Source organism: Diabrotica virgifera, chromosome 1 (assembly GCF_917563875.1).
Source record: "Diabrotica virgifera virgifera chromosome 1, PGI_DIABVI_V3a".
NCBI lineage: Eukaryota > Metazoa > Arthropoda > Insecta > Coleoptera > Chrysomelidae > Diabrotica > Diabrotica virgifera.
In genome coordinates, this window is record NC_065443.1 from 295796990 (window position 1) to 295817106 (window position 20117).

General features: G+C 32.4%; 1 protein-coding gene across 9 annotated transcripts in view; it reads left to right on the forward strand.

Moving 5' to 3' along the window:
- The window catches only part of LOC114340356 (uncharacterized), an 80502-nt gene that overhangs the window by 32934 nt on the left and 27451 nt on the right, over positions 1-20117 (forward strand). For all 9 annotated transcript variants that reach the window (XM_050652048.1, XM_050652063.1, XM_050652070.1 and 6 more), the window contains exons 3-6: positions 7512-7773; positions 11688-11857; positions 13739-14039; positions 19599-19803. In XM_050652048.1, the coding sequence (XP_050508005.1) occupies positions 7512-7773; positions 11688-11857; positions 13739-14039; positions 19599-19803 (938 nt within the window). The remainder of the gene's footprint in view (positions 1-7511; positions 7774-11687; positions 11858-13738; positions 14040-19598; positions 19804-20117) is intronic.

The following is a 20117-nucleotide window of genomic DNA, read 5'->3' on the forward strand; positions in this document are numbered from 1 at the left end:
ATTTCATCTTCAACAATATTCTCAAGTGCGTCATGGGGTTCATTCTCAGAAAATTCTCCATATCGAGAATATTCTCGAGAATATTCTCCGATTTTTCATTCTCGAGAATTTTCCAACACTAGGCCAGTCACTTTAACGCGCAATTTATTCCATCATGTTTGGTGTGTTAATTAATACGATAATGGACGTTAGACGTTAACGTAACTGTGGCCCCAGCATAGTCAACATTAACGCCATTTAGAAGAATAGAGTTGATATTCAAATTCAAATTCTTTATTGACAAACATAGTTTGTATAGAATTAGTCATAAATATACATTGCTAAAAACTAAACACTAAACTAGACTAAACAAGACATAAAATGAAATGAATTTATAAACTAAATGAAATACAGCTAATATCTAAGACAGCGGTTCTCAATCTGTGGTACATGTACCACTGGTGGTACATTTCATTTTTTGAGGTGGTACACAAAACGCAAAAACAGCCAAAATCAGCACCACTATTATAGTTAATTAGATCACCTAGTTATATATGTATTTCAGTTAGGTGGTACCAAAAATAATAAAAAGTATTTGGTGGTACATGACACAAAAAGATTGAGAACCGCTGATCTAAAATCTAAAAAATTCTTCGACTGTATAAAACACTTTTTCACACAAAAATTGCCAAGATTTCTCTTAAACACATTTATTGAACTGGTGGACTTTACATCTGTGGGCAAATGATTAAACACCTATAGCCCGTATACCCTAGGCCCCTAGGCGATTTAAATTTAATGTAACCTTTTGAAAATGGTATATAAGTTTATTACAATATCTGGTATTTAAATTATGCATATCACCACTCGTTTTAAACTGATGTAAGTTATTAAAAATAAAAACACATAATTCAAAAATGTATAGACAGGCCAATGTTAAAATTTTATATTTTTTAAAATATTCTCTACAACTAGTTAGTCGGGAGACACCAGCGACACAACGCAATATTTTCTTTTGTATGACGAAAATACCATTTGCATAACCAGACATACCCCAAAAACATATCCCGTATCTTAGCCTGAACTCCACGAGTGCATAATATATCATAATTAGCTGATTTTCCGTCAGAACTTATTTTAAATTTCTAATTAGATAGTTAATGGAACTCAACTTCGAAACAACCGCTCCACAATGCAACTTCCAACCAAAACTTTCGTCAATCGTTATTCCCAAAAACTTGACTGACGACACCATAGCTATTTGCATGTTGTTAAAAATAAACTGAAGATTTTGAAGGTATTTTTGTTTATTGTGAAAATGTATAACTTGCGTTTTTTCTGCATTAAGATGCAACGAGTTATCACAAAACCAAGAATATAAAGATGAAAGAAAATCATTACATTGATGTTGTAGGATTACGTTGGATTTGTTTGATAGAATAATTGACGTATCATCCGCATATATAGTGAAATTTATCGCTCTGTCCACTTGTACGATGTCGTTAATGTAGACTACAAAGAGAATTGGTCCTATTATAGATCCTTGGGGAATACCCATGTTTGTAGTAACAAGACTAGATCCACAACTGGTCACACAATCCTCGATCATCATCTGCAGGCTCACATATTGTTGTCTATTGTTTAGAAATGACATAATCCACTGTAAAGAATTTCCTGTAATGCCTATCTGTTTTAGTTTTTTAAATAATATGTCATGGTTGACACTGTCAAATGCCCTACTGAGATCACAAAATATTCCAATAGGACATTCGCCTGCATCAATCAAACTGGTTAAATGAGCATAAAATGCATGTGTGTGTGTGTGTGTGTGAAAAAATGGCTTGGATGCTGGTCCGTTAGCCACAGATTTTTATTTTATTTTTACCTCAATTTATTAGTTTTGTTATATTCCCACCTATCTGACTCAAATGACTATATTTGTTTCTTTCAAGTAGTTTATGAGTAATTTAAATATTTCCATTTTATGACAACTTAGTAGATATTCTATAAAATGCATGGACTGCCGTATTAGTAGATTTATTTTCTTGAAAATCATGGTGATTTATAGTTATGATATTATTGTTTTTTAGATATCCATCTCTTTAAATATCCATACTCAAATACCTTTGAAAATATACTGGGAATTGTTATAGGCCTATAATTGCTGACCAGTCTTGGATCTCCTTTTTTAAAAATGGGAACTACTTTGCCTGTCTTTAAGTAATTAGGAAAATCCCCATTGCAAAAAGACAAATTGAAATTGGTGAGATAAGTTAAAGGATTGATTATAAAAGGTAAAACCTTTTTCACCAAAAATGCAGGTATCTCGTCAAAACCACTAGAGGATTTGTTTTTAAGTTTACACTGCAGGAGTTCGATCAGTTCCTGCTCAGTAAATGGGTACAACTGAAAGAAATTTTCATGATCTGTAATAATTGACTGAATGTCTTTGTCTACTGTATTACATGGAATTTTCGATACGGTATCAATGGGTGCATTTTTAAAAAATGTGTTAAAAGTGCATCCTACCTCTTGGGGATCTGTAATTATATTATTGTCATCATACATTAAACAAGTATTAGCATTGTTATTAGCACTTTTTGAAAAATCATTGACAATTTTCCACGCGATTTTATTAGGATTATCAGACTAAGTAATGATTTTCTGGTAATAATCTTTTCTTGTTTTGGTCAAAAGTTTTCTATGTTTTTTCCTTTGTTGTTGATAAAAATCTCTAAGAATTGGTACTGCTCTTGATAATGCGTGTAAATCTCTTAATTCAAAACTCGATTTTCGCACTTCACTATTAATCCATTTATTTTTAGTTGTTTTGATTTTTTCCTTGTTGATGGAAAGCTATTATTAAAATGATACAAAAAGATATTTATAAAAGCTTGAAATGCTAGATTAGTGTCTAAGATTCCATAAACACTATTCCAGTTTTCGTTAATGAGGTTAACGATGAAGTGATTTATCGAGTCCTCACCAAATTGTCTTTTTTGTATAAAGTATGACAATTCCGTTTCAAAGTCAAGTTCCACCAAAACTATTCTGTGATCTGATACAGTGTTGTCAAGTACACATGACAAACCGGAGTTCGAGAAATTTACAAATACAGTAGAGCGTCAATAATCCGGATTAATTGGGACCGGACTCCATCCGGATTATCAAATTATCCGGATTATCGAAATTACCTTAAAAAAGACCAGTATAAACATTTAAGTACAACAAACATTTTAAAAGTTTATATTTTCTCATATACAGTAAAGTGTGTAGATGTGAAATTAATCAAAACATTTTTTTTATGTTCAAACACTGTATTGTAATTTATTTATAGCAACATGTGCACAGTAAAAACATCAGACACTATTTGAACTTTTAAAGAAATGTGTAGAAGCCTTTTGAACTGCGATAGAGGTTCGTTTTCTCGCAGCTAAGTTCTTAATTCATTTTAAAAGAATCAGATATTTTTGCTAGATACAAATCCGGATTATTGACGGTACGGATTTTTGACGTCCGTATTATCGACGTTCTACTGTACATTGTCTAATGTTGTAACGCTGGTATCCGTGACCCTATTTGGCCAATTAACAAGATTGAAATTAATATTAAAATTCAGTAAAACATTGAATAGATTAACATGGTCGTTAGTCATATTTCTGGTATCTACATTAAAATCACCACATATTACAAAACGTATATTTGGTTTATATAAATAATTTAAAATACCTTCGAGGTTATTCAAAAAAATACTTAAATCACCAGATGGTGATCTGTAACAATTTAATATAACATATGAGTTATTTTTCTTGTCTTTGAAAGAAATAATACAACATTCAGAATGTTTATCAACACAATATTGCTTTATCCTAGAGTTGAGTTTGTTATTAAAATTAAGACCTTTTCGAACCCAAATTCCTACGCCTCCTCCTCTTATTGAGTTACCTCGCAAATAACAACTTGCTATGATAAAACCTTCAATGTTGACGTTCTCAATAGAATCATTTGATTCCCATAATTCCGTTAAACAGATAATATTTATGCTCTTATGAGAATTAAGTTCTAAAATAACATCACAAATTTTATCACTATTTATGCTTTGAATATTTAACAGCATTAAATTTGGATTAAAACTTAACCCTGATTTTGGGGTTGCCCCCGTAGGTATAAAAAAACTATTTACACAAGCGTTCTTAGGCCATACTGCAGGATCCATTGCCTTCTTGAAGTGTTCTTGGTGTATCGTTACTTTGAAGGATGCATATAGTTCAGGATGACGTGAATTTATCCCCTCACAAATGACCTTTGGAAAATGAGGCTTTAGATGCTGTACAATGGAAGCAGCTGTTGCAGTTGGTTCTATTCTGTATACGTGGAGATCCACGAATTTAGGAGTACCTTTTATCGTGGTATCTGTACTTGTACCTACAATAGCTTGTCTCTGTCTTCTGCTTCTATGACGAACTTCTTCCCATCTGCCGTTGTCTGAAGAGCTGCCTTCTCCCAGGGAAACGGTTGACGTCATAATTTTTTCTTGTTCCGTGATAAGATCATTTTTCTTATTGGACGGTTGAGGAATCGATGTAGAGACGGTAGTTGACTTACATTTACCTTCTTTTTTTTTCTGTAATGTTTCATGATTGTTTTCGATTTCACGATTGTCTTCTTTCTCCGTAGGTTTGCAGATATTACTATTATGAGGTTTAACTGTTTTGTCTGAAGGTTTGGCAACGTTCGAACTAGAAGGTGCATTTGAAGGAATATTTTTCGATTTTAACAAATATATTATTTCATCCTGACGTTGGTTACCTTTTGTAAGTTCACTGTTTAAAGCTTTCAAGTATTGACTTTCAATATTAGCACATTTTAGATCACATGTTAACTGATTTCTAACCTCAACTCGAGAATATCACTGTTGATCACACCTTTTTCAGCGGACTTATCAGTCTCCCTGTATTCCACCAGTTGTTTGATACTTTCACTCACTTTTAACGAGTCTGGCACCTTTTTAGATATTAAAATTTCTATTAAATCGTCAACATATTCGTCAACAATTCGTATAACAGTTTACCGTCCGATATCGGATTTGAGTCTTACGTTATAGTATGGTATAGTTAGACCCAAACCCAGACATCCAAAGTGAAAGTTATCCTCCAACACCAAATTGTTCTATATGGTCCACATAATGTTCAGAAAAAAGTCACACCATTTTGAGCGTCGGGTTTGGGGGGAGAGGGGGGAGAAATCTGCAAATTCGTAGTGTTTTACGTTTTTCGACAATATTTCTAAAACTAAGCGGTTTAGCATAAACAACCTTCTATACAAAATTGTTCTACATTAAATTTGAAATAAAAAAGGCCATATGCATAACCCTTCTAAAATGAACGGTTCCAAAGTTACGGAGGTAGTATAGTATAATTGGTCCAAAAAAAGGCCTAACCCAGACATCCAAAGTAAAAGTTTTCCTTCAACACCAAATTGTTCTATATGGTCCACATATTGTTCAGTAAAAAGTTACACCATTTTGAGCGTCCGGTTTGGGGGGGAGAGGGGGGAGAAGTCGGTAAATTAGTAGTTTTTTTAAGTTTTTCGTCAATATTTCTAAAACTATGCTTTAGCGTAAGGAATGTTCTATAGAAAAATGTTCTACATAAAATTTAAAACAAAAAAGGTTCTATACATAATTGTTATAAAATTAACGGTTCCAGAGTTACGGAGGGTGAAAAGTGGAGGTTTTCGATACTTTTTATATTTACCGATTTCTCCCCCCTCTCCCCCCCCCCCCCAAACCCGACGCTCAAAATGGTGTGACTTTTTGCTGAACATTATGTGGACCATATAGAACAATTTGGTGTTGGAGGATAACTTTCACTTTGGATGTCTGGGTTTTTGGTGTAGTTATATCATAAATATTGTCCAAAAAATATAAAAAGTATCGAAAACCTCGACTTTTCACCCTCCGTAACTCTGGAACCGTTGATTTTATAACAATTATGTATAGAACATTTTTTGTTTTAAATTTCATTTCGAACATTTTTGTATATCATATTTTTTAAGCTAAAGCATAGTTTTAGAAATATTGACGAAAAACGTAAAAAAACTACTAATTTACCGGCTTCTCTCCCATCTCCCTCCCAAACCGGACGCTCAAAATGGTGTAACTTTTTACTGAACAATATGTGGACCATATAGAACATTTTGGTGTTGAAGGAAAACTTTAACTTTGGATGTTTGGGTTAGGCCTTTTTTGGACCAGTTATACTATACTACCTCCCTAACTTTGGAACCATTCATTTTAGAAAGATTATGCATAGAGCCTTTTTTATTTCAAATTTAATGTAGAACAATTTTGTATAGAGGGTTGTTCATGCTAAACCGCATAGTTTTCGAAATATTGGCGAAAAACTTAAAAAACTACGAGTTTACCGATTTCTCCCCCCTCTCCCCCCGAACCCGACGCTCAAAATGGTGTGACTTTTTTCTGGACATTGTGTGGACCATATAGAACAATTTAGTGTTGAAGGATAACTTTCACTTTGGATGTCTGGGTTATGCCATCTTTTGGATCAACTATACTATACTATTACTCAGAAATTTCCTCATCTTCAAAAAGGCTGCTCTTGATTGCTCTATTCGTGATCGATTCCGTAATCCAGACTCCTATAGTTTATTTTTTAACTAGGAGGAGTAAACTAAAAAGACAGATTCACACCCAAGAAAGTCACTAGAATAATAACCAAATACATCTTCTTTTTTGGTTGATCTAGTCGGTTCTCAACAGTAATCCACAAATATTATATTAAATTAATACGTAGCTAAAGAGTTCCAAAAACAACTGCTTTTTATATAAAAGCAGACTGACAATCTAAAAATTAAAGGAATAACAGAGAAAACACAAAAATCGGCGATATAACTTAATTAACCTATGAAATGTCACTAGTGTCAAAATTTGATAAATGTCATTAGTGTCCAAATTTTATAACAGTGGAGTAAACTTGCCTGCGGTTGGACCAATTACAAACAAGCAATACCGCGCGGTAAATTTGAATCACTTCTCTTGGTTAGAAAACAAACCATAAGTATTTTATTTTGTCCACTTATTCAATATCTTCATTTTTTATCTGGATCCGTGTTATGATTTTACCCCTCTTACTGATAAGCATGGTTTTTGTTTTCTGGATCTTTATTGTTAATTCAAACTGTTCCTCAGTATCACAAATTGTGTTTAGTAACGTCTGCAGGTCTTTCTAACTTTCAGCTATAATAACTGTATTGTCGGCTTAACGAATGTTATTTATATTTTCACCATTTATCTTCATCCCTTCTGTGCAGTTTTCAAGTCCTTGTATAACTAACTCTTCGGAGTATATATTAAATAGTAATGGTGAAAGTACACACCCCTGTCTCACTCCTCTACCTACGTGTTGCGTAGCCGTGCTATTTCCATCTAATAATAAGAATATCCACAATGGCAAATTATGCATTTAAATTCAATAAAATGAGTAATTTTAAATGTTGATTTTGTTTTGCAGGGCTCCGGAGTGACGAAGAAGAAGCGAAAAGGAAGAAAGGACGATTACGCGGATATAGGTATGGGCTACGACGAGTCCGATCCTTTCATAGATAACACCGACGGTTACGACGAGATCATACCGCAGAACGTTACGACGCTCCACGGAGGTTTCTACGTGAATTGCGGTGCGCTTGTATTCAAGACTGATGATGAGGCCAGTTCGAACGCTTCCTCTTCCGATCCCTCGTCACCTGATGCTTCCTCGTCGTCTGAGAGCGAAGGTAAGTTAGTCTTTTAATCAGGGATCTCATGGAACGTAGAGCGGCGCTCTTCATCATTTCAAGTCGGTGAAGAGAAATAGATAATTGCGAAAAGAAAAAAGAGCGAGCCCGGTTGACGCACTACGTTACTGTGAAATTAATAATCATTTACTTTTTGATAAATAAACTCCACCTACCCCAAAATGTGGTCGGGCCATTCCGATGGAGCGTGTCCCCTCGAGTATCGAGGGTTTAGTTTAGTCTGTTGTACGGCACCAGTGTTGGTGGTAAAAATTTTAGTAAAGTGGTTAATTCATACATTGATAAAAATTCCAACACAACGTCGTTAGACCACTCCATACTAAAATTACCACGGCACCGTACCAGTACCTAGCCGCGTCGGAAGGGTAAGTACCTGCTTCACGTCAGCTTCCGACTTTCCTTTGAACCGTGATTTACAAGGTCCATGAAACAGTCCATTTCTATTACTTCCAGTTTTTTTCTCCTTTTGTTAAGCGGATCTGTACACATTTTCGGCTCCAATGCTATTTAAATGGGATTAATTTTTTTCGAATCCTGAGAAAACTAATAAGTATTTTTGAAAAATTTAAACGCAGAATGAAAGATTACGTTATTACCGAGGGCCGAAAGTCCCTGAAAACTTCTATGTTTATTTTAATAAGGTACAGGGGTGAAAAACTAAGAGAAAATTTAGTCTAATTTTCAAATTCAAATATCTCATTCAAATTATTTATTCTCAGGGACTTGCGGCCCTCGTTAATAATGTAATCTTTCATTCTGCGTTTAGTTTTTTCAGGATTCGAAAAAAATGAACACCATGTCCGTGGTAATATTTGCCAAATCGAACATTCGCTATCTTTGCTCTACAACGCACTCAGTCGAACAGAATGTTCTGACAAGACAGTGACAATTTTAGATATTTGACACGGCTTAAGAAATGTTTTGAGTTGGGTATTAAACAATATTGATAGTGTATTTGATTATCCCGTTGTTTGCTTTAAAAAGTTCAAACAATTACCACTAGATCCCTAATGTGCATTCACCTTTCAAGATTTAATTAACTGAATTAAATATTGTTAAATAGTGAAAGCACAGATAAATTTTATAGTGAAGTAATTAATAACAAAATTTGCTTGCCGATTTATTTAAACTGTATAATTTTCAATAAAAATATTAATATACTGTATTGTTTATATATAATCACACCAAGAGGTGCAAAATGAAATTATAAATTGCTAACAATGTCTTCGTTAGCAATTCTGCAAATAATTCCATTTTATAACACAAAACAAAAAATTGCACGCATTACCTTCTACCAAATGAATAGTTTATCCACTATACAGTGAGCACGTAAAGGTTGGAACTATGTAATTCATTTTCTCGAGAATGGACAATTTTGGAAAAAAATCCCGAAACAGGTCAATTTTTATTTTTAAATTACGACTTTTTGGCATATATATCATACTAGTGACGTCACCTATCTGGGCGTGATGACGTCATCGATGATTTTTTTTTTAAATGAGAATGGGGGTCGTGTGATAGCTCATTTGAAAGGTATGTCAATCCTCTATTCAGTAGTATAAACATTAACATAATTATTTATACAGGGTGTCCAAAAAAATTTTTTTCATTAAATTTGTTGACATTAAAAGAAGAATGTATGTAATTTATTTAATTCAAAATACATTTTACTGCTCTCAGAAAACAGAAAAAAATATTTATTTGAAAAATAATCATCGCTTTTCGCTTAACGACGTTCTACACCTTCGTTGCGGGGTATGCCTCTCAGAGGAAAGGGGGGAAACTTATATGCAAGCGAAAGTTGGTAACAATGCATTTATAGCAGAATATTCAAATCATATGTTTCAGTATTGAATACTTTATAAAAATAAATTATAATAAATTACGGAATTAATTACGGAATTAATTATAATAAATAAATTAAAAATAAATGGTACGGTAAACAATCCTAATTTTTTAATATGTTATTCCTTACAAAAAAACCTTTAATTTAAGCACAAATAATTAAAAATCGTAAATTTGGGTCAAAAGTTATTAACTTTTTAAAAATTCCCATAAGAGCCCATGTTAAAACTTAACTTTGACCCTTAATAGTAATTAAACGGCACGGTAAAACAATTTTTAAAAAATCAAGTCTTAGTTTTTTGAAGTAAACTATAACATACTAAAATTTCATGCAAATCCTTAATCCTTTGACGAAAGTGTAGAACGTCGTTAAATTAAATGTTCAAACTGTCAAGGGTCAGGTCGGTGGTTGCATTAATATTGAATTTAAGCAAAAAACAATATTTATTTGTTAAATAAACATTTTTTTTTTTTCTAAATAAGAAAATCTACGATTTCGTTTTGATTATTTTTTTTTCTGTTTTCTGAGAGCAGTAAAATGTATTTCGAATTAAGTAAATTACATACATTCCTCTTTTTATGTCAATAAATTTAAATAAAAAAAATTCGTTTGACACCCTGTGTCAATAATTATGTTAATGTTTATACTACTGAATAGGGATTTGAATTACCTTTCAAATGAGCTATCACACGATACCTATTCTCATTTAAAAAAATCATCGATGACGTCATCAGGCACAGATGGGTGACGTCACTAGTATGATATATATGCCAAATGATGATTTTTTTCTAAAATCGTCCATTGTCGAAAAAAAGAATTTATTCCAACCTTTACGTGTTCACTGTATAATCGTGAAGAAGGATGATTTTTTTTAATTAGAAAAATATGTACATTCGGAGGGGTGGAGGAGTGCACATGGGCGAAAGCGTCGGTCACTTGTTTTGTGTTTGCTGTCTTTTCCTATAACAAACGTTTGTTGGTTGTGGAGGAGGACAGCGGGTGCAGAGTGGGTGATTGGTGTGGTCGTTCATGGGTGTTCTTTCATTTTTCCGACTATGTGTGTTTATATATGTGTATGTATGTATCTGTTTATATGTATACGTATGTGTGTGCATAAATATCTAGGTATAGTATATTTTTATTATGTTAGTTAAATATATGTAAATGTTTTATACTTTTATCATATACCTATTCTAGATATGTAATATTATACTTAGATGTAAAAATTTTCTGGCTAATTGGTCTTTACCAAAGCCATCAAATTAAAAAAAACTGAATTAATTAAGTTAACATCTCTCCCCTATTGTTATTTTTGACATTCGGTATTTAGCATACAATAATGGAAATACTTATACATCGCCATTTACAACCGATGCAGTCTTGAATGTCATTCGTTTTATTAATGATTGTCATAAACCAGGATCGTCATTTTGGTATCATTTTCTTTCCAAATAGGCGATGGTGCTTTCGAGATGATTACGCACTTTTTATTACGTCTTATGCCCAAAGTCTCAGTAAGATTGATGTCTGGTTGCACCAACAAATCTTAAGCTCCAGCTTAGCCCAGCTCAGCTCATAGATAGGGCCGCTTTAAGACTCATTTACGTTGCACCATAATGTGTTATTCTTATCTAAGCAATCCACGTGGCAATTCATTGTGGTAAGCTGAAAATTGATCTAATACTCAATGATGCAACGCGTATGCTTTGTAAGCTGAGCCTAAGGCACGTCTTAAGCAATTTTTGAGGATTTTTGACCCCCTCACCCCCCTACGTAACGCACTCTAATGGGCGTTTAACTATTGCGTAACGCAATTTTTGATGATTTTTGACCCCCCCAACCCGCGTTACGTAATACTTGAACGGCCCCTAAGATCCGGACGGACCAAAGGCTTTTTGAAATGATAACCTTGATTTTATTGTCCTCAAACCACGTTTCTCACAAGTTCCATCATATCCTGACGTTTATAGAAAAGACTTACACCTATAAAATAAAAAGAAATGTTCTTAGACACATTCGCTTAAAGTTTATGTTGTCTTTGTTTTAGGTGAAGAAAAGCAGACACCCAAAAACCGAAAAAGAATTTTGGAGACCTCAGATAGTGATAGCGATACTGCCAATCCTAACCAAAAGGAAAAGAAACCCAAAGTACAATCAGCGGCCACTACCATGCAACAAGCTATCCAAAAGAAACTGTTCAGTACGACTAAGATACAGGTACGCATTTTATTTTTCCATTATTGCTATATTTGGTGGAATGTCGCTATATTCTTAAATGATTAGTTTTTTTTACGTAACTCACCTTAAGATTTTCACTGATTTGATTGTAACCCTAATAACTTTACTATCTGACTTGGCAAAGATTTTACTACTATTTCTTGTAGGCCACTACTCCTATGAGGTTGTTTTCAAAAAAAAATTAGTCTACGATAGCAACAAGCACCATTAAATTTGTATAATTATCTAGGCATATGTATATTTTACTAATCAATCACTACTTAATCAAAAACATCTATTAGTATGGTATAACTAGACCCAAACACAGACATCCAAAGTGAAAGTTATCCTCCAACACCAAATTGTTCCATATGGTCCACATAATGTTCAGAAAAAAGTCACACCATTTTGAGCGTCGGGTTTGGGGGAGAGAGGGGAGAGAAAGCGGTAAATTCGTAGTTTTTTACGTTTTTCGTCATTATTTCTAAAACTATGCAGTTTAGCATGAACAACCTTCTATACAAAAATATTCTGCATAAAATTTGAAATAAAAAAGGCCCTATGCATAATCCTTCTAAAAATGAACGGTTCCAAAGTTACGGAGATAGTATATTATAATTGGTCCAAAAAAAGGCCTAACCCAGACATCCAAAGTAAAAGTTTTCCTTCAACACAAAATTGTTCTATATGTTCCACATATTGTTCAGTAAAAAGTTACACCAACATCAGCGTCCGGTTTGGGGGGGAGATGGGGGAGAAGTCGGTAAATTAGAAGTTGTTTTACGTTTTTCGTCAATATTTCTAAAACTATGCTTTAGCGTAAATTATGTTCTATACTCAAATTTTCTACATAAAATTTAAAACAAAAAAGGTCCAATACATAATTGTTATAAAATCAACGGTTCCAGAGTTACGGAGGGTGAAAAGTGGAGGTTTTCGATACTTTATATATTTTCTGGGCAATTTATAATATTATTACTGATGAAGGAAATTTTTTTGTAAATAAAATCGGCTATTTCAGTGGCCGATGGTATGTTAGTGATAAGCCCTTGAAGAAACGTCAACCTCACCACCCAAAATCATCATCAATTGTCCAAATAGTATAAAAAGTATCGAAAACCTCCACTTTTCACCCTCCGTAACTCTGGAACCGTTGATTTTATAACAATTATGTAAAGGACCTTTTTTGTTTTAAATATCATGTAAAACATTTTTGTATAGAACATTGTTTACGCTAAAGCATAGTTTTAGAACTATTGACGAAAAACGTAAAAAAAACTACTAATTTACCGACTTCTCTCCCATCTCCCATTGTATTAATCCCAGATAACTTACAGGATACAGTTTCTATTATACATTCGCTTAAAAGTCTGTCTGAGAGCAGGATTAAAAATAAACTTTCAGAAAACTAAACTTATGACAAATCTCGTAATGAGTGGAAATATAATAATTATTAACAATGACACCATACAACCAAAAGACACTTACAAATATCTGGGACAAGATATCAAGATAAGTGGGAAACTGTCTACAAACGGCCCAGTGTAGAGAACACTGGAAAGAACTGAGGGAGGCATATGTCCAGCAGTGGACGCGATTGGCCGATTGATAATGATATGTATATTTGAATTTTATTCGTTGGAAGATAATATCACTTTTTTAACTTTTTTCTGTTGTGGAAAGACTTGATAGTCTGACGGAAACAAATCTGGTGAATAAGGAGATGTTTAAGTAATTGAAACCCTAATTTACGAATTTACTGAAAACTTTCAGTGACTGTACTACAAGGACTACAGTATTTTTGCCATATTATGCATGTAGGAATACCCAACAATAATCAGGTTATCACGCATTTTTTAAATCATTTTTTTTATGTTTCAGGTGAAGAAAAGGCGTTTGATTGATCCTCTTAAAAAGACTGTGAAAGACTTACTGCGAGAGAAACGCGAGGATCTCAACATGACCGTACCAGAGGAGCTGAAGACTGTGGAGGATAACATCGAAAAAGAATCCTCGAAAGAGAATAAGAAGCCAATGAATATTACCAGTGTCACGGATGCCATAGAATCAGTTTTGAAAAAAGTGGTTCAAGAAGAAGATCAGTTGGATAATAACAATATAAATCAAACCAAACCGCCATCTGACGTCACTCCAAATGTCGTGCTGACTCAAAATAAAAGTGGTAAGTGTATCTGATGGCAAATAGCTACTTTAGTACATATCCGGAAGAACAGTGTCACAAGTCAAAAAACATCATTTTTCAGGAGAGATAAAAATAGATTTTTTAGATCTTAATTTAATTGTCAGTTTTAAACGGTAATTGCTAAAATTTTCAAATCAAAAACGAAGAATATAGATAAGTGAATGTTTCTAACTGTGTAAGAAGCAAAACCAAAAAAAAAATATGATATCTATTTAACAACGAAAAAGATGAAAATTTTGACTTATGTCACTTTTCTTTTAAAATGTTGGTCACTTTTTTAAAAATTAATGAAAGTATTAACTTGAGAAATGAAATTTTATTTATAGATAATAATATGGAAATTATCTTATAAAAAAATATTATTAAACATATAAAAGAAAATAAACATGTTATGTCTAACACTTAATAAAACGAAAATACTTGAATATAATAGGTACCTACTTTACTACTTAAATAGTAATCTACAAAGACTCATAAAATCCATTCTTCAGTTTATATCATCTGGCTTGTAGTTCTTTGCCATTTTAACAAGAAGGTGAGATCTGTTGTGGTAAGACATCTAAAAGTATGTATAATTAAAATTATTTTTAAACATAATTGCTGAAGTTTGTTTTATAAACCCAAAAATATTTCTGGAGGACAAATAATAAATATCTACAATAAACTAACATAATGAATATTTTTCCCATACAAAAAAAAATCGAATACGACTGAACAACTGATACTAATATTTATTTTTAAATATAATTCCCCATTCAATAAAGAAATCATGCTTATTCTCAAGAGCTCAAGATCATCAAAACGACCAATTCTGTAAAAATATATTATTTCAGTGAATGTAAGAGTCATTAACGAATATTAACATTAAACAAATCAAGAATAACTGATAAATTTAAAACAGTATTTTATTTTTTAAATCAACTTATAAGTAGGTATTCGATTCTGTCCATCACTAATTATTAAAATTTTTCATTTATTTACAAAAAAGTAGATAAATATACGAGAAAAAAGTCATTTCTCTAAAGATTTCAACAGTGACGATAAATAGTAAATCTATTTTTTCAAGAACAATGTCACATGTGGAAAAAAAACAAAAACGTAAAATTTATTTTATCAAATACTGCATGAATAATTACATAACTCAAAATATGACCATATTTTATTAAAAATGTAATAATAAACCTACTCACTACTTGAACTATACGCAGCATACAACGAACCCGACGTCATAACATCCATAAAGATCGGACGTCTGCGCTGGGTGGGCCATGTTGAACGAATGTTGAGGACCGAAACACCAAAACACATAATGAAGCAAACACCAGTAGGGAGAAGGTCAAAGGGAAGACCCAAACTTAGATACATGGAACAGGTGGAACAAGATCTGAAAACACTTGAGATTACCCACTGGAAGAACAAAGCAAGGAACAGAACAGAATGGCGGAAAATCCTAGAACAAGCCAGGACCCAAAAAGGGTTGTCGAGCTACTGATGATGATGAATAAACCTACTCACATTTTCAAGAAAAACGACAAAAATCTAAATATCTCACTTTTCCGTCGAAACGCCGAAAAATACTAGGACACTTCTCAAAATATAACGGTTTTCTTGATAAAAATCGATACGTTCATTTCGAACGTCAGAGCCCAACTGAAAAGTGTCATTCTTCCGTCCGGAATAAAAGTATTCATTTTACCACCAACGGAATAATGACACTACCGCCATCTTTCGAAATTGGTAGTAGATATCTATGTGACATTTTTCCTGGTAAAAGTATAGGATATTTGGAGTCAATTTAACAAGATAACTAGAATTATGCATTTTTTGAGTTGTGTCACTTTTCTTCCGGATGAGCGATATGTAAAATAGTAAGTGGTCCAATATTTTGTGATGGGGGAGATTTTTATGTTCCGAGTATTCTTTTGGGTTCACGCTGGCTGTTAGTCCAATATAAGTTTTTTACAATTGACTCTCACGAACCATAGAGATGTCTGGAAGGTATATACCCCAGGCTGTGGGTGAAAGAACGTGATATAATTAAGGAATTTTTGAAACCTATCAGGTGTTGTAAAGGACGATGCCAGGAATAACTTCTACTAAAATGTGACCAAAAATATTGTGAGCTTTTTTTTATTGCGATTTTCATTTGTTAAATTTGCAATTTTTAAAGATTTTTAATTTTGCAGCTTAGGATATTGATTCTAGAGAAAAACTTTTTAATAGATAGTTGTAGTAAATTAAAAAACCTACAATTTGAGCTATGGTAAGTTTAATTTTGTTTATTGGTTATTGCAAAACAGCCTGCGAAAGGTCCAAAATAGCCGTTTTTTACAATTGCGTTATTTATTGTACAAATAATTTTTTTATTTTTTAAAGCTTTAAAATGAAGATCTTTCAATTCCAAACATAAAAAAACTTGTAAGGCCTGATTAACGAATTTGTTGCTTAGATATTATAAATTATTTATCCCAAGAGGTCAAATGTCGAAGGCTATAACTTTTTTTTTTTAATCGTAGACAGTTGGTGAAACATCCAATCTCCTTCTAAAGAGTTATATTTTCATATTCTGATGTAAATAAATGCGTAAAGCATTTTTAAACCTCTAATTTTTGGGTTTGAAAAGAAGGGGGCAAATTTCGTTATAAACATTTAGAGCTGAAGCGGCCCTGTACATCCTATGAATTTTTAACTTACAGATTATTATTGCTGAAGACGAAACGAAGATTTATAAAAAAATAAAAAATTTCTACGACCAACTGAAGCCGAGCTAAATGTTGGGTTTGAAAATAAGGGGGCACATTTCGTTATAAACATTTAGAGCTGAAGCGGCCCTGTACATCCTATGAGTTTCTAACTTATAGATTATTGATACTGAAGACGAAACGAAGATTTATAAAAAAATAAAAAAAATTTACAACCAGCTGAAGCCGAGATAATTGTTTCTTTTTTTCTTAAATCGTAGTGCCTTTATTTATAACAATTAAGATTTTATTTTACAGTCATTGACTAAAGAAAGACTTATATTATCTTAAAATAAAAATTATTATAAAATATAGTTATTTAATATAATATAATACGTTTAATTATTACAAATTATTTTTAAAATCGGTGCTTTTGCAAGCGGCCGAATTTTGCAAATCGCCGGCTCGCTTCAAATCCGCGCGCTTGGAAATTTTACGTAACTTGTATTAAATTTTGACCGAAAACAATTTAATAATATTACCATTATAATATACAGTCTATTTACCACTGTACTGTGGAACCTCGATAAGTCGGATTAATCGGGACCGCGGCCGATCCGGGTTATTGAAAATCCGGGTTAGCCGGAGAATATGGTAAAAATTATTAAAATACGGTACTCTTACAGATAAACTTAATTATAATTGCCAAAAAAATGAAATACTTATGTCCAGTACATCTAAATTACGTACAGTTGTATACATTATTGTTTATTTCTTGGTAAAAAAACTCAGTCAAAGTGAAAACATTTTTATTTTATCTGATGAAAGTCGATCCAGGTTAGCCGGACTTCCGGGTTATCGGAGGCCGACTTATCGGGGTTCCACTGTATTTGTTTTTCTTGATAAACTTTTATATGTGAAATCTCATTTCTGGAGAAATAATATTAAAAAAATGATGCATATAACATGAAATATATAACTATATTTTTAATTTTTTCATTGTTATATAAATATAATAATAATAATGTTACTTCTTATTATACAATATAAAACTTTTTCTTCTTGTAGTGACTATCCGTTTTGGATGTTGGCGACCATCATGGCAATTTGGCAAACCCCATTTGGAAACTGAGAACCAGGAAGGCGAAGGATTGCCTTGCTAGAAAATTTACATACGTCGTTCAACACAACAACTACAAATCTTTTTAGAGCAGCAGTACCGATTTAGTGTGCAAGTACAGATTGCCATGATGGTCGCCAACATCGAAAACGGATAGTCACTCCAAGCAGAAAAACATTTATATTGTATAATAAGAAGTAACATTATTATTTTTATATTTATATAACAATGAAAAAATTAAAAATATAGTTATATATTTTATATATGTATATGTATCATTTTTGTAATACATATATATGTATCATTTTTGTAATATTATTTCTTCAGAAATGAGATTTCACATATAAAAGTTTATCAAGAAAAACAAATACAGTGGTAAATAGACTGTATATCATAATTGTAATATTATTAAATTGTTTTCGGTCAAAATTTAATACAAGTTACGTAAAAATTTTCCGAGCGCGCGGATTTGAAGCGAGCCGGGTGATTTGCAAAATTCGGCCGCTCGCAAAAGCACCGAATTAAAAATAATTTTTAATAATTAAATGTAACTATATTTTATAATAATTTTTATTTTAAGATAATATAAGTCTTTCTTTAGTCAATGACTGTAAAATAATTTCTTAATTGTTATCAATAAAGGCACTACGATTTAAGAAAAAAGAAACAATTATCTCGGCTTCAGTTGGTTGTAGAAAATTTTTATTTTTTTTATTAATCTTCGTTTTGTCTTCAGCAACAATAATCTGTAAGTTAGAAACTCATAGGATGTACAGGGCCGCTTCAGCTCTAAATGTTATAACGAAATTTGCCCCCTTATTTTCAAACCCAACATTTAGCTCGGCTTCAGTTGGTCGTAGAAATTATTTATTTTTTTATAAATCTTCGGTTCGTCTTTAGCAACAATAATCTGTAAGTTAAAAACTCATAGGATGTACAGGGCCGCTTCAGCTCTAAATGTAACGAAATTGCCCCCCTATTTTCAAACCCAAAAATTAGAATTTTAAAAATGTTTTACGCATTTATTTACATCAGAATATGAAAATATAACTCTTTAGAAGGAGATTGGATGTTTCACCAACTCTCTACGATTTTTTTTTAAGTTATAGCCTTCGACATTTGATCTCTTGGGATAAACAATTTATAATATCTAAGCAACAAATTCGTTAATCCGGCCTTACAATTTTTTTTATGTTTGGAATTGAAAGATCTTCATTTTAAAACTTTAAAAAATAAAAAAAATTATTTGTACAATAAATAACGCAATTGTAAAAAACGGCTATTTTGGACCTTTCGCAGGCTGTTTTGCAATAACCAATAAACGAAATTAAACTTACCATAGCTCAAATTGTAGGTTTTTTAATTTACTACAATTATCTATTAAAAAGTTTTTCTCTAGAATCAATATCCTAAGCTGCAAAATTAAAAATCTTTAAAAATTGCAAATTTAACAAATGAAAATCGCAATAAAAAAAAGCTCACAATATTTTTGGTCACATTTTAGTAGAAGTTATTCCTGGCATCGTCCTTTACAACACCTGATAGGTTTCAAAAATTCCTGAATTATATCCTGAAATCGACCTATTTTTCACCCACAGCCTGGAGTAATATTAACACATAAGGCCGACCAACGAAGATGATACTGATGTCTGATCAAAAATATAATTCTGAAGAATAAAGCAAAGAACTACTTTATTTATTTACTTGTAAAATTGTTTAATGGTTTTTTCTTTTCAGATTCCCAACCTTCTTCATTGAATAAGGAAAAGGACAACAAGCCACAGCTTACTAGGTTAGAAAAAGAGGAAATGGTGAAGTTACCAGAAAATTTACCAGCAGATATAGAAGACTTGGTGTCGAAGATGAAGGAAGCAGCATTAAATTATAAAGGAGAGGGTAAAAAGGCGTTCTTCACGAAGGAAGTCAACTCGTGGCTTTTAAAGTAAGTTTTTGAAAGTTATATTGATAGTTGTATTTTTTCTATTTAGAGTTTTTGACCAGAGTAGTGAGTTTAGTGCGCCTATTTTTTTTCCTTTTAAGATTCGTTCTTCGATTTCTGTTTCAGTGCGTCCATATCTTTCCATCTTTGCCCCCAAATGGATATATTTTGAACATGACGAAATTTTCGTCATGTATTCTTGTAATAATCGCTTTTCGTAGATGTTCCCCTGTTGAGAAACATAAGGCCTCAGGTGTTGACTTTAAGACCTGAGGGTTTGCACCCCACTTTCTCCCTGCAAGTTTCCGGAGGTTTTC